Here is a 16627-nt window from a genome sequence, read left to right on the forward strand (position 1 = left end):
TCATAAGAGTTGGCTAGCATGGAAACAGATCCTTCAGTCCAAATCATCCATGCTGACTAGATATCCTAAATTAATCTAATTCTATTTTCCAGCATTTGGCCCACGTCCCTCTAAACCCTTCCTATTCATATATTCATCCAGATGCCTTTTAAATGTTGTTATTTTACCAGCCTCCACCACTTCCTCTGGCAGCTCGTTTCGTACACATACCCTCTGCCTGAAAATGTTGCCCCTTAGGTCCCTTTTAAATCTTTCTCCTCTCACCTTAAACCTATGCCCTCTGCTTTTGGACTCCTCCACCCCCGAGAAAAGGCCTTGGCTATTCATCCTAATCATGTCCCTAATGATTTTATGAACTTTTATAAGGTCACCTCCAGCCTCATATGCTCCAGGGAAATAACCCCAGCCTATTCAGCCCCTCCCTGTAACTCAAACCCTCCAAACTGGCAATATGCTTGTAAACCTTTTCTGAAACCTTTCAAGTCTTACAAAATCCTTCCTAAAGCAGGGGGACCAGAATTGCACACAGTATTCCAAAAGCCAATGTCCTGTACAGCTGCAGCGTGCAACTCCTATACTCAACACACTGACCGGTAAGGGCAAGCATACCAAATGTCTTCACTCCTACAAAGAACTCAAATAAATTGCATAAACATGGTTTCCCTTTGATGAAACAGTGATGACTTTTCCTGATTCAATTTTCTGACAGCGTGACCATAATTGCTTTAACAATCATTTCTAATATACTTTCCATGGCAAAATGTCAAACTAACTTTCCTGTTTACTGCCTCCCTCCTTTCTTGAGGGGTTATATTTGCATTTTATGATGTGATGGAACCTTTTCTGAGACAAGGAAATTTTGGAAAATTAACACAAATTCCTCAACCGGCTCATGAGCAATTAATGCTAAAACCTGAATATGAAGTCTGTTTGGACTCAGGGTCTCGTTAGCCTGCAGCTCCAATCAGTTTGGTCCGTACCATTTCCCTCATGAATGTAATTTCAGTAAGTTTATTTGTCCCTTCCTCTTATTGATTTACTGCTATTATTTAAATATTTCTTTGTATCCTCTATACTGGATACAGAAGTAAAATATTTGTGCAATTCATCTCCTATTTCCTAATTAGCCACTATTAAGCCTCGAAGCTCTTCAGAAGACCAACAATATTTATTCTTTTCCTTCTTAGATAACCATAGAAACTCTTGCTATCTGTGTTTACATTCCCAGCTAGCTTCCTCTTTTACTCTAAATTCTTTCTCCTGATCAACTTTTATTCATTCTCTGCCATTCTTTATTTCTGAACAATTGTCTATCACCACAGATCCCGAAGCAGTGATATGCTTTTCCTAACATCTCGAGAGCAGGAAAGACAGACATTTGTTCAATGTATTTCCATAATACTTTCAGCTCATAGCTTCCCTTTATTGCATGAACAGGTGCAAGATAGTGAGCTGTTCTTTGAAACAATGGGGGAATCAATAAATCAAGAATAATTGAATCATCAGGTAGACACCAAGACAGATATCTTCATGTTTTTCAATGTGAAGATATTTGTCAAATTGATTACTGAAAAGATATGTTGTGAATAACTCAAAATAGGAGAAAAGCCTATTCTAATACTCAAAAGCCAAATTCACCAAGGTAGAAATTTACCTAGGCTCACTTTCAAAATCAGGCACAAGCTTGCGTAGGGAGAGATATCACTGGCCATTCCAAAATTGGATCTGAGACCTCACTAACATTTTTCATGTTTGAAAACAAAACTTATGAACTGAGAGCACAAATACAAAGGAATGAGTATAAGCTAGTAGTCACTGCTGCAAAATTGCATGGATTGTGACCTGAATCTTAAAGCGTACAGGACAATAATGGATGACAGTAGGAGAACATGAAAGGTTGCTCTGTTAGTTACTTATGTTGTTCCCAGAAAATCAAGATTGGGAGCTGTGTATTACCAGAAATCGATTGTACCTCTCTCCATGAGACCTAGTTAGATTTCTCATGCTAACTTCTCAACTTTTCCTCATTAAATATGCACCACACCTCTGTAGCACCCTGTTCAGTATGCTCTCCCAGATGCCACTGATAGAAGTATTCACTACAGCCTGCATCTCCCAGGATCCCTGATTCCAGTGGCAACATTAAAGCCAAGCCATGCAACCAGTCATGTGCTTTCAGTATGGGCCTATCCTGCACAGTTCATGCGAATTGCCCCAGGCATGTGAAAGAACAGTTGACTGTCTCCGTGCTCAAGGAAAAGAAAAGTCAAATTGCCAAGAAGGGTGTAAGAAAGTAATGACCAGACAGCCAGCTAGGACAGGAGGAAGTCCAGGAAAGAAAGTTACGCCATTAATATCTGCAAAGTGAAGGAGGTTCACCCCAACACTGGCATCTCCTCCAAGGCCTTGAACATCATGAACTCATCTGTCAACTAAATCTTTGACCACACCATGGGTGCATCTTCCCACCTGGCCCATTACAACAAGAGCAGTACCACCACCCCCAGAAGATCCAGACTGCTATGCACCAGCTGCTGCCCTGGGAGATGGCCAAGCATGCCACTTTAGAGGGGTCAAAGGTGGTGGCCAAGTCCACCAGCTCCAAAAGAAGCATCACATTATACTGGGGAAAAAAAAGACATGGTACTCTCTTTTATCAATGAGGGGGGCAATCCTCTTCCCTTGGAACCAGAGGTGACGACCACACCATCAGACCATACTATCATGATCTGAGGTTATCACCCACATCAGAGCTGTCTCAACGATCTGGAGAAATGCCCAGCAATGCCTAAAGGAGATCAATAATCCTCTGCCCTCTGCGAGGCTAAGTGTCGCTATCTTCTGTCGATTACCCCACACTCATAGAGTCAAAGAGTCATACAGCATGGAAACAGACCCTTCAGTCCAACTCATCCAATGACCAGACATCCCAATCTGATCTGGTTCCATTTGCCAGCAGGTGGCACATAAACCCTTTTGATTCATATACCCACCTAGACACCTTTCCAATGTTGTAATTGTACCTACCACTTCCTATGGCAATTTGTTCTCTACGTGCATCATTCTCTGCATGAAGAAGATACCCTCACGTCCTTTTCAAATCTTTCCCCTCTCATCTTCAACCTATGCCGTCTAGTTGTAGACTCCCTCACCCCAGGAAAAACCCCTTGGCTATTCTCCTATCCACACATTCTATCTCTTCTACTGCATGTAGCTCCCACCAAGGCTCATTGCCTGCCACTCTCACGACGGTACATAATATCTTCCGTCATTTGCCCTCACCCATCCAATCCATACACAGACGCCCAACTCCCTACACAACTGACCCTGCAGGGTTTCTGATCAGTCTACACTCATTTGGGACAGCACATCATCATCATTCCCAATATAATCAGATGAAGCAGTTGTGCCAGCCATTTTGATCTCATTCAATCACTTCTTTTGTCTCATTGCAGGAAATAAGAGCCTTCAACAGTGAGTAATGAGCCAAGAAGAGTGGTGGGGTGCTTAATATTCATGGCCCCCCACCCCATAAGGAGAGGATCATGACCCATCAAGGTGATCAGCAACTGACTGACAATGCTTGAGTCCCTAGTCTGATATTGGACAATGCACTTGCACTTACTGTGCCAAGACCACCTGAGGGAAGGATATCTCACTTGACTTGACTGAGGATTACTTCATACACATATTGAGACATAGCCATTTAGTTGAAGAACATAGAGTATGTTTGCCACAGATGCTGTTGGCACAGGAGAATCGAGTGGACAATTAGTTTAACATCTCTCACAGGGTAAATGTTAGAAGCTAATATTAAAGTAAATTATAGAGCAGGCTACCTGGGTCAGTTCAAGGCAATCAGGCAGAGCCAACACGGTGTGCGAAAGGAAAATCACACTTTCCAAATCGATTGGAGTTCTTTGAGGAAGTAAGATATCCTATGGGAAATGATGAAGTACTGTACTTACATTTCCAGAAGGCATTTGATAAAGAAACGGGCATCATGAAAAAGAAAAGCACAAGGTATACGGGTAGCATATTGACATGGTGAGAAACTCAGCTGATTAACAGGAAGCAGTCAGTAGGCATAAACGTAGATTTTTCAATTGGCAAAACACAATGAGTGATGTGCCACAGGGACTGGTGCTCGGGTCTCAGCTGTTCACAATTTATATTATTAACTAAGATGAAGGGTTGGTAGGAATGATTGCTGAATTTGCTAATGGCACAAAGGTAAGTAGGAATGTAAGTTGTTAAAAGGACATGAGGATGTTACAAAAAGTAATAGATAGCTTACAAAAACAGAAGTTTCTGGGAAAGCTCAGCAGGTCTGACAGCTTCTATGAAGAAAAATCAGAGTTCATGTTTCAGCTCTGGTGACCCTTCCTCAGAAGTTAGCTTAAGTGAATCGGTAAACATGTGGTCAATGGAGTATCATGTGTTCAAATGTGAAATTGTCTGTTTTGGCCTGAGGAATAAAACTCTCATTAAACTCCTACAAGCAATAAAATCAGATGTCTGCTTTAGGTTGAGTTTGCATTAGGTATTCTTAGAGTACAAGATTCCAGCTCTCAAAAATGGGTTTTGTTTCATCCAATCCCCAACCCCCAGCTGAGTGCAATGAGTTCCAACTTCTACTCCTTTGTACTACTTGTAGGTGCCTCAATTAATATTCTCAGAGCATTAATTTATGGCCCAATAAATTCTGAATCCCAGTTGAGGGATTTGAAACAAAGATGAAACATATTAAGCAACTTACTAGAACCAAGTAGAACTAGAAATGGTTCTCAGTACTATAATACCTGGTGTGATAAAGAAACTCATGTATTAATCATTACCAGTTTGATGCTAGATGCTGTTATCTTTGCAGACACATCACTTGTCCCATTCTTGTAAGCCGTCACTTTTATGATCCACGGCTGACGTTTAAAGAGTGGCTTTTCTTTGCTATTTCTGCGACCTGATAGAAGCCTTGAAGATAATGAAGAATGTGCCTTCCTGTATAAAGTGAAACAAGTCCAAATTATGAAACAATACAAATTGGTATGATACAAGAATGGCAAAGTGCATTTAAAATACAGTAAAAAAAATGTGAATTGTTATTTTCAGGAAGGTTTCTATAAATCATTGGTTAAAGAACTTGGAACACAGTAACATTGTTGGGAGCAGTATAGGCTGTGGCGAGGGTTTATAATGCATCCTAGACTTCATCAATTGGCCAATAGATCACAAAAGCAAAGAAATTGTGTTAAGCCTGTACAGCCCATTAGTATGACCTTAATTGAAGTGCTATGTCCAATTCTGGGCCCACACCTTGAGGAGGAAATGAAGACATCTGTGACGGTGCTGAAATCTTTGACAAGAATAATTCCAGGGATGTGGAGCACACATTTAGAGCATTAGATAGTTTTGAAATGTTAGAACCATACAAGGTGCCACATATACCGCCTCGGAAGCCTACAACTCAATGGTCTCAATGTGGACTTTACTAGCTTCAAAATCTCCCTACCTCTGACCTCAGCCCAAGACCAGCCATCCCTCTCACCCCCACCTCCTTGACCTGTCCATCTTCTCTCCCACCTATCAGCTCCACTATCCACCTTCCATCACCATCCCACTCTCTATTTATTGCAGAGCCCCCTTCCCCTCCCCCATTTCTGAAGAAGGGTCCCGATCCAAAACATCAGCTTTCCTGCTCCTCCGATGCTGCTTGGCCTGCCATGGTCATCCAGCTCTACACCTTGTTATCTCCAGTGCCATGATCTCTCAGGCCTTCACATAATTTGTCTCTCATATGGGAAGAGTGACAATCTTATGGAAAGTTAAATGTAGCAGAAAACAAAATAAATGCTGGAGCTCACCAATGGTCTGCACAGTCAATTGCCAGTTTGCTAGAATGGAGAAGGTCTCACATTACCCATTCAGTGTCCCAATGCAGTTTAGCAAAATATGTGCCACCTCTTGGCTAGCACGGAAATACAGATGACCCATTGCTGGAGGAGATGCATAAAATGTACATGGAAGCATGAATCTCCTTAATATCTTTCACACAATTTACTTCCTTTGGCCAACATTTTTCACTCAATCAGAGCCACCTACATAATTTAATTGGTCTTGTATCTTGCTGATAGTTCTTAGACATTAATAAGTGCAAAATGGCTTCTCCCTTGTTCTCCATTGCAGTGCTAATAGTATTTCAAAGCTATTCCATGGCATGGAAAGTTCTTTAAGGCATTTCTGAGCAATATGGTAAAAGTGCTAGTCAAAGCCCCAAAGGCTTTCTTATTATTCTTATTACGTACCGTACAAGTCAAATTGCCACATTAGTTTATAGTAATCTTGATTGCCTGGATGTAATTACCTGACTGATCCAGGGGGAGCACTCAAACATCTTTTGATCCTTGGAAATCGAAGGTTGCTTTTCTTTTTACGAGTTGAATTGCTGCTCTCGCAGTCTGAAATCACAGCACAGCTTTCAACAGAATTTTGAAATCTTGATCGTCTAGTCTGTGAACATGGAAGAGATCCAACTGGAGACCGCAAAGGAGGTTTAGCCCTTTGTGTACGAATGTGGATTGTCATCTTGTATGGTGATCTACACTTTCTAAATAGGAAGTGAGGCAATAAAAAAAGACTTATTCACAGTTACAAATTTTGAAAAAAAATTATACTTTATTGAGCTAGATTCAATGAAACTGCAGCCCAATGGTATCAATGTGGACTTCACAAGCTTCAAAATCTCCCCTTCCCCCATTGCATCCCAAAACCAGCCCAGCTTGTCCCCTCGCCCCACTGCATCCCAAAACCAGCCCAGCTCGTCCCTGCCTCCCTAACCTGTTCTTCCTCTCACCTATCCCCTCCTCCCACCTCAAGCCACACCTCCATTTCCTACCTACTAACCTCATCCCGCGTCCTTGATCTGTCCGTCCTCCCCGGACTGACCTATCCCCTCCCTATCTCCCCACCTATACTCTCCTCTCCACCTATCTTCTCCTCTATTCTTCTTCGGTCCACCTCCCCCTCTCTCCCTATTTATTTCAGAACCCTCTCCCCATTCCCCTCTCTGATCAAGGCACTAGGCCCAAAACGTCAGCTTTTGTGCTCCTAAGATGCTGCTTGGCTTGCTGTGTTCATCCAGCTTCACACTTTGTTATCTCGGATTCTCCAGCATCTGCAGATCCCATTGTCTCTCACTTCAACGAAACCCCTCTTTAGTTGTTGTGGACATTCTAATTTACACCATAAATTTCATTCTATAATCCTCAGAATGGAAGATGTATTTAAAAGGAGTGCAAGTTCAACAGCCCATTCTCATTATATAGAAATTTCTTACCAACTTATTTGGTCATGTAATGACATACATACGGTGCAGATGAAACTTGAATCCAAGCTTTCAGGTGCAAAGAGACACCACTACTGAGCCACAAATGTCCCATTTCTCACTTTATAAATTTGGCTGAAAGCCCAAACTAATAAAGGCATGAACTCAGCAGAAATTCCAATTTGACAAGTGAATTGTTGACTTTGATTGACACCTTTGAGTGGTTATAAAAAGTTATTCTTACTCCTTTGTCAATACCTCTGCATTTATTTGTGGGTGCAGATTAAGTAGAGTGAAATGTTTGAAGATACTTTAATGGCAAGCCTGATTGAAACCTTTATAGGGTTGTACGAAAGGCAGTTTTACTTCATAAAATGTTTCTGAACAGGTGTATTTTTTTCTTGCAAATGTTATAATGTGGCTCATTGGTTTAAAAAAAAGGTAAAGCCCCCATAATCTGCAATGTAGAACCTAGGGTTGCTCTCTCCTTAGAGAAAGAGAGAGACAACTGATCATGGTTTAACCTGAGGGTCACCACATCTCAGGAAAAGGGAGAGGTTGAGAAGGAGATTTATTCAGCCAGCACATGAAGTGAATTTATGTTGTTAGTGTGACTCTGAATCGTAAACCAGCCATCAATATATACATGGCACATACTGGGTGGTTTGAAATAGAAGGGGCATAAATTAGCATTGAGCTGGTGTTGAGAATATGAGAGACCATGGAGACTGTAGAATAATGGCATTAACATCAATAAAATACACAATGTTGATTTTATTGTGATGTCAGAGTCATATGGCTCTGAAGACTTCAAACGTTAACTCTGCTTTTCTCTTCATAGATACTGCCAGACCTGTTGAGTTTCTCCAGCAACCTCACTTTTTTACACATTGTCAGCATCCACACCTTTGTGTCTTACTCACGTACTAATTAGAGAGTCCTAGCAGGTGCAGAAACTCCTACTTTATGTGAAATCATTATGCGTATTGATCAACCTTCTAATAAATTATTCTTGCAGGAAGTACCATGGACTTATGTGTTATGCCTTTGGGAGGCATAACAGTGCTTGAACCAAACCGACAAGAAAACTTGGTGGCAGTGGAAGAGGTTAAAAAGAAACCAAGTTAGTCAGCAGCTGAAGTGAACATCAATGTCCACAAGAACACATTTTAAAAAACTTCCAAAGATTCATCAAGACATTTGAAATAGAGAAAGCTGGAAGACAGACCTGGGGACCAGACAGCAATGACCCAAAGCCATGAGCAGTGTGATAGACAGGAGTAGACAAAGAAATGCTCCAGGCCTTAGTGGTTGCCTTGAAACTAACTCGCACTCTGGTAGACATTCCAAGGCCATCAAGAGACCACACCAGCATGGCGATATTTTGGCTTTAGAAGGTGTATTTTGTCTTGTTATTTTTTATGAACAGTGGATGAAACAGAGATAATAAACAGTCTTTTCCAAGCCAAAAAAATAAACAGATTGCAAGGCCTTGGGTTTCTTTAAAGTTGGAACAATAGAAGCAGCTTAAATGAGTGGAGCAGGCTCCCACAGAACCAGGATTTTAGTTTAGCTTTCAATAGTTGCTGTGGAAACAGTCTCTCTCTCTCTCTATCTCTCTCTCACTATACAAGAATTTTCTCTGTGTTACAGCTAAAAGCTTCAGATCTCTTTCTGCTGCCAGTATCGCATGTGAGGCAATCTATTTTACTGACTTTGCCTTTACCAACGGTGTATTCCTGGGATCTTGCTAGAATGGAACAGTTGCTGTTTAAGTAGTTAATTAATCTATTATCCTGGTAGTTTTTCTCAATAGAGTTAATGTTAAACCAATTTGTCTTTCTTTTATTTGTATTTTAAATGAGAATAAGAACAAAGTGTGTTGTGTTTAAAGCTGAGTAGATTGACCAATCAAATCACATCTAGAACACAGCACTTTATTCTTGCCTTTAAATAAGATAAAAGTTAGAGTCGAGGCTATGTCCTTGATATAGTTGCAGTGGGTTTGGTCTGGTCCATAACACCAAGCAAGTGACTGGGGCAATTGAAAGAAAAGATTCTCCAGTTCCAGAAAAGCTTTAACATATGCTGTGGGTGCCATGATTAATGATGCACTAGTAAGCATTATTAAGAGCCTTATACAATCAGAACTCCAGTAACAGAACTGGATATTTGTTCAAGTAGATAATGATGACTCACAGATGAAAGAAATCTAGTGAAGCCATTCACTTTGTAGGTAACAAAAAGGAAAAAGCACGCACAAAATCTTCAATTCGCTAACATGGAGAAAATATGCCAACTGCCATCCTGAAATTTCTCTGGTGTGGTGGAAACAAGCCACACAAACAGGAAGAATGTCCAGCAGAGGGGAAAGGTGCTATAACTATGTAAAAGATAACATAGTGTGGAGCTGGAGGAACACAGCAGGCCAGGCAGCTTCAGAAGAGCAGGAAAGTTGACATTTTGGGTCAGGACCCTTCTTCAGAAAAAGGGTCTGAAGAAGGGTCCTGACCTGAAACATCAACTTTTCTGCTCCTCTGATGCTGACTGGCCTGCTGTGTTCCTCCAGCTCCACACTGTGTTACAACTGTGTAAAAGTTGGCCATTTTAAAACAGCCTGTTGTTTTAAATTGCAGATGGCATACAGTCAAAGGAACATATATCTAAAGCAATGCCACATTTAAAGGATTCAGAAAACCACAGCAGCTGGAAAAGAAACCTTCTTAGGACATTTTAATGAAAATGAGAATAAATACTGGAGCGTTAAACTAGAAGTAAATGGACAGCCCACCTAATTTAAATTAAATTAAATTCCTGGAGTTACTGTTTCGGTGTTACCAGACCAAATTAAGTGTAAACAGCAAATTAAATTTCACTGAAATTTCAAGGTCCAGGTGGAGTTTCATCTAAACAAAAAGGCTTGCTCAAGAAGAAGCTCAGGCAAAAAGGGTGAAAAATTTTAGATCTCTCCATGACATTTAGAATCAAAAATGTTCTCGACTGAGCAGAAGAGCATGCTTTCAGCCAAAACATGTTGATATGCCCTAGCCGTATCTTTTCCCAGCGATGTGTATTAAGCAAACAGTTTACTTTGCCTATCCTTTTAATTGAACTGTTTCAATGGTTCACCCTATAAAGGCAGTAATACTAACACTTCATCACCTTGTTGCAAAATTCAGGATTTGGCATATTTAACAGCCAGGTTCTGTTTGCAATGTTCTAAGGTGTTGTTGGGTTGCACTGCAACTCTTGTAAGCTGCTTCTCAAACATGCACACATAGTTTTACATAAAGGATTCAGAAATCACACAATACCAGATTATAATTCAACACATTTATTGGAAGACACAAGTTTTCAGGGGCTCGCTCTTTCTTCCAGTGTTGGTGAGAGAAGTGGCATCAGACACATAACTTACAAGCAAAAGATCAAAGGATCATAGAATTGACACAAATGTATTGAACAAACCTAAGATGGCTGTGAAATCTTTAATCAGTTAGAAAGGATTAATATGCAAATTTCAGAATATCTTTCAAGTCACTGCCCGAGATATATGGTATATCAGAGAAACTATGCAGATGCTATGACAACGGATGAATGGGCACCGCACAACAGTCGCCAGACAGGGCTGTTCCCTCCCAGTGGGTGAACACTTCAGCAGTCAAGGACATTTGGCCTCGGGTCTTCAGGTAAACATCCTCCAACGTGGCCTTTGGGATATGCAACAACGCAGAATCGCCAAGCAGAGGTTGATAGTCAAGTTCGGTACCTATGAGGATGGCCTCAACTGGAATCTTGGCTTTGTGTCACACTGCAGGTGACCCCACCAAACTACACATTCTGACAAATGCATGCACACAAACACACACACGTGCGCACATATGCACACCTACACAAACACTGTCTCACACAAACACACTCACACACATACACACTCATGCAGACCCTCTCTCATGTATACTCTTATATGGTCTCTCTCAAACATGCGCACACACACGCCCTCTTTTTCTCTCTCTCTCTCTCTCACACACACACACACACACACACACACACACACACACACACACAGACACATCTATAAATCTTATGGAGTCAATTTGTATTTTTAGATTTGGAATTGTAGATACATAATATTTTGTTCAAAAATCACACGATTTGTAGACAGTCAATGTGGCACTTTATAAATTCCTACTCTGGGAATAAAACCAGTTTGACTCCAAGTTAATGCACAGCCAGATTCTAAACAAGGCCTCGCAAACTTCTAGTCCACTAGCCCCAGTGCTTCATCTTTACTATGGATGTAAATATCCCACAAAGGTGGCCTACAGGCCCTCAGTTATTATCGCTCCAATAGATCCATCCAGTCACCCCATACCAATACCCTCTTCTGCCTTGCCAAACCAGACCTCACCCTCAATAACATTTCCTTTAATTCTTCACACTTTCTCCAAATCCAGGGGACTGCCATGGGCACTTGTACAGGCCCCAGCTACGCCTGCCTGTTCGTAGGCTATCTCAAACATTCCCTCTTCAGTGCAAACACTGGCACTGTTCCCAACTCTTCTGCCGCTACATCGATGACTGCATCAGTGCAGCATCCTGCATCCAGGCTGAACTGGAGCAGTTCATCGCCTTTGCTAACAATGCCCACCCCACCCTCAAATTCACTTGGTCTATCTCAGACATCTCCATCCCCTTTCTAGACCATTCCATTTCTGGCCACAGTTTACAGACCAACTTTTACAATAAACCCACAGATTCCTGTAGCTACCTGGACTACACCTCCTCCAACCCTATATGCTGAAAAAAATCTATCCCATTTTCCCAATTCCTCCATCTCCATCGCATCTGGTCTGATGAGGAAACAGTCCAGTCCCAAGCAACCGAGATGTTCTCATTTTCTAAACAATGTTCTTCCTCCCTCTGTCATCCAGTCAGCTCTCTGCTGCACCTCCTCCATTCACCGCTCCACAGCTCTTGACCTCCCCACCCAAACATAATAAAGACAGGTCCCTCTTGTCCTCACTTTACACCCCATCAGCCTTCATATCCAACGTATCATCCTCAAATACTTCCACCAACTCTATTTAAACCCCACCATCCAGAACATCTTCCACTCCCCACCCCTCTCTGCCTTCCGCAAGGACCATTCCCTTCGCACCTCCTTGGTTCATATCCCATTCCCTACCAACCACTCTAAACCCACTGCGGTACCTTCCCCTCTAAATAGACAAGATGCAACATCTGCCCACACATCACCACCCTCACCTGCATTCAGGGCCCTAAATAGTCCTTCCAGGTAAGACAGAGTTTCATTTGCATCTCTTCCAACCTAGCCTACAGCACCCAGTGCTCCCAATGTGGTCTTCTCTACATTGGTGAGAATAAATGTAGATTAGGTGACCATTTCACCGAGCATCTTCACCTGCCCCATAATGGCCTGCCTAACCTCCCGGTCACCGCCCATTTCAACTCCCTCACCACCACCCCCCCCCCCCCCCCCCCACCAACTCCCCCTCTGACATGTCCGTCCTCAGCCTCCTCCAGTCTCACAGCAATTCAGAACGCAAATTTGAGGAACACCTTATCTTCCACCTGGGCACTCTACAGCCCAGAGGGCTCAACACCGAGTTCTCTAATTTCAAATAACCTTCCCACCCACTCCCCAGCTCCCTTTCCAGCCCCACCTCCTCCCTTCCATTCCACTTACTGACCTTCCTTTCCAGCTACCTATTGGATTCATCCCTCCCATCAAACAACCATGTCGTACTTACTACTGGTGTCCACCTATCAATACCATCCCACTTCTTATCTGCAGATCCTCCTACCTCAACATTCAGTCCTGAAGAAGGGTAATATCTGAAATGTTGGCTTCTCCTTTCCTCCAGATGCTGTCTAGCTTGTTGTGTTCTTCCAGTCCCCTGTCGTCTGCCTTGGATTCCAACATCTGCAGTTTTTATTTTGTCTCATGCCTCAAATGCATTTTCTGACCTGAGATGTCACCTCTAGTATACTGATAAAACGTTTAGTTATCTCGGGACAGTGACTTGAAAGAAATTGTGAGATTTCCATATTTATCCTTTCTAACTGATTAATGATATCACAGCCATCTTAGGTTTGTTCAATACATTCACACCAATTTTATGACCCTTTGATCTTTTGCTTATAAATTCTGTGTCTGGTGCCATCTCCCTCACTGACAGCTGAAGAAGGAGCGAGACTCCAAAAGCCTGTGAATTCAAATAAGCCTGTTTGACTATAACCTGGTGCCATGTGATTTTTGACCTTGTCCTCCCCCGTCCAACACTGGCACGTCCACATCATAAAGGATTGAGTCTTCTGCCCTATAAGTGTTTCTTTGATTAGTTTTAGAGACCTTCTTATTGCATGTCTGTAAACTAATGAAAAGGACTAAAGCTAATAGGCACATCTAATGAATCTCAAAAGGCACATAAAGAAATTCCAGCCTTTTATACTAAGCATGAGGATATTCTTAGCCGTATGCCCTGGTTAGCTTTTTGATGGTACCCTTTTAAAGCTCTTCATTCCTATGAGTGGTATGCAGTGAACTTAATTGTGTTACACCCAGTCTATTCATTCATTATGAAACATTTTAGCCATAATACTGAAAACTTGAATGAAGTAATGTCCATCAGAAATCCTTATTAAGCAAACAACTACACTGGCATCTCTAACACTACATTAGCAGTAATTGTTCTCAAAGGAATGAAAAGAAAATAAAAGCTTGAGAAGATGAAAATGTCAAAGTCAAAATTTTGGCACTACAGACAATGGACAGACTTTTCTCATTCTAATTTTTTCCTGAAGTTTCAACAGCATGATCAGAATCTCCCTGATAATTGGCTGCACCTTATTTCCACACATTTGCACCTCCCTGATGCCTCAGTTATGTTTGTCTTGCAATTCTCCCTTCTCTCATAAGAAACTAGACAGCAACAAACCATAATTTGAAAGGCAAATCTGTTACCTGGCAGATGTCATTTGCCTCTTGTTTCTTTGAGCCTTCATTTTAATATGCCTTCACCAACATGTCCTTAAATACACAATGAACAGCATTCATTGAGCATCTGTGGAGAGAAATCAGAATTAGCATTTCAGATCGAGTGACCCTTCCTCAGAAACCTCCCTTAGTTCTGAGGAAGGATCACTCAACCCAGAATGTTAACTCTGATTTCCCCACAGATGCTGCCAGACTTGCTGAGATTTTCCAGCAATTTCTGTTTTTGTTTCTGATTTACAGCATCTGCAGTTCTTTCGGTTTTTCTTTATTAATTCTAGCTGTGAGACTTTACTTTCAGGTTTCTCTCCATTCAGCGTTAAATCTATGGACTCAACACATAGATCATGATTGACTGATCAGTCACAGAGTTCCCAACAGAGCACCCACATTCCCTTGCTGCACACATGTGAATCATCATGCTGCTGTCTGACTTTTGCTTCCGCAAGCCATGTGAAAAGACAAAGGTGGTTAAAAGGCTTTGCCAGCTTGTTGCATTGAATTTCAGTTTGATCCAGTTTGACTACCATTGCAGGGGAAGTTAAGTTTTGTGGTGTAAATGCAAACAAATGAACAAAGAATATACTAGGAACCTGCAGATGAAGTCAGTATGTTAGAGTACTACAGAATTGGCAGATGGAAGATAACGTGGGAAATGTGAGGTCAGGCACTCTGGCTGGGAAGAATAGAAGAGCTGAATTTTATTTAAATGGAAAAGACTACAGAAAGCTACAGCACTGAAAGATGGAGCGTTTGTGCATAAATTCTAGCATGCAAGCTCTGCAGATGATAGGGAAGGAAAATGGAATATTGTCCTTTATTTCAAAGGCAATGGAGTATAAAAATAGGGAAGTATTATGAAAATTATGCAAGGCATACACACCTAGAATACTGTGAGCAGGTTTGGTCTATTTATCTAATGCAAGATATATTTGTATTGTAAACAGTTGAGAGAGCAATAGTAACAACTTCCCTTTCAATGTCGGCAAAACTAAAAAAAACTGATCATTAAAATCAGAAAGAAATGAAGAGGACATGACCCCATCTACATCGATGGAGCAGAGGTTGAGAGCATCAAGTTTCTCAGAGTGACAATAACCAACAACCTGTCTCTGATGCCCCCACGTGGATGCAACAGTCAAGAAAGCACAACAATGCTTCTTCTTCCTCGGGTAGCACAGGAAATTCAGCACATCCATAAGGTCCTTCACGAGCTTCTACAGATGCACCACGGAAAAATACCATCCGTGCACATGTCAGCCCAGCTCTACCCAGGACTGCAAGTAACTACAGAAGGTTGTGTGCACAGTCTAGAGCACCATGGGAAACCAACCTTCCATCCATGGATTCCATTTACACGTCTTGCTGCAGCGGAAAGGCTGCCAACAGCATCAAAGACCCGTCACACCCTAATAATGTTCTCCTACAACCTCTTCCATCAGGCAGAACATATAGAAGCTTGAACACATGCACTAGCAGGTTCAAGAACAGCTTCTTCCCCGCAGTTATTATACTGATGAATGGACTCTCTAACTTCAAGTAATGCTGATCTTCTTTTACCTAGCACACGTCATGTGTAGTGTAGCCTGTACGCCTTAGTCTGTCTGAGTATTTTTTTCACTCTATGAGTTGTATGTGTTTGTTTCCTTCATCTGCCTGTTCTGCTTGCAAACAAAACTTTTCATTGTACTTAGGTACACATAATAATCAATCAAATCAAATCATATGTAGAACCAGGATATGGAGGGACTGTATTATGAAGAGACAGGATGTGTCTGCAATAACTGGAGTTTAGAAGATTGAAAGACAACCTTAGTGAAACATAAAATTCTTAGAATCTTAACAGGGTGAATATGGAGAAATTGTTGCCACTTGTGGGTGATTCTCATACCAGAGGGCATAATCACTGATTTAAGTTAGAGGTGAAGAAGAATTTATTTTCTCAGAGGTAACAAATCTGTGAGGAAAGAAAATTGATAAGCTGAAGATACCTTCAAAGTTCAATAATCATTTTTTCAAAATCAGCAGCAGAAGGTAAAGCACGTATTTGTCATCTCCTGGCAAAACACAAGAAATTGTTTGCAGATGGCAAAGCAATTAAAGAAGCAAAACCTGTGGGGACTGACTCTTCATTCAGAGGTATAAGAACAAAGGGAAAATAATAACAGCAATCCAGAGCACAACACTTGGATCTTCCATCGTAGCAAGATGAGTTGAAGCTTTGTCCAAGGATGTCTTTCAGCAACTATAGTGGAACATGAAGGACTGTGAATGCTTCTCACTGCCATTCA

The 16627-nt window shown here is 41.5% G+C and overlaps 1 protein-coding gene across 3 annotated transcripts in view; it reads right to left on the bottom strand.

Moving 5' to 3' along the window:
• Positions 1–16627, bottom strand: part of LOC125459451 (doublecortin domain-containing protein 1-like) — a 484037-nt gene that overhangs the window by 406162 nt on the left and 61248 nt on the right. For all 3 annotated transcript variants that reach the window (XM_059652117.1, XM_048545936.2, XM_059652115.1), the window contains exons 3-4: positions 6362–6604; positions 4839–4998 (exon numbers count right to left, since the gene is read on the bottom strand). In XM_059652117.1, coding sequence (XP_059508100.1) covers positions 4839–4998; positions 6362–6604 — 403 coding nt within the window. The remainder of the gene's footprint in view (positions 1–4838; positions 4999–6361; positions 6605–16627) is intronic.

Source organism: Stegostoma tigrinum, chromosome 17 (genome assembly GCF_030684315.1).
Source record: "Stegostoma tigrinum isolate sSteTig4 chromosome 17, sSteTig4.hap1, whole genome shotgun sequence".
Taxonomy (NCBI): Eukaryota; Metazoa; Chordata; class Chondrichthyes; order Orectolobiformes; family Stegostomatidae; genus Stegostoma; species Stegostoma tigrinum.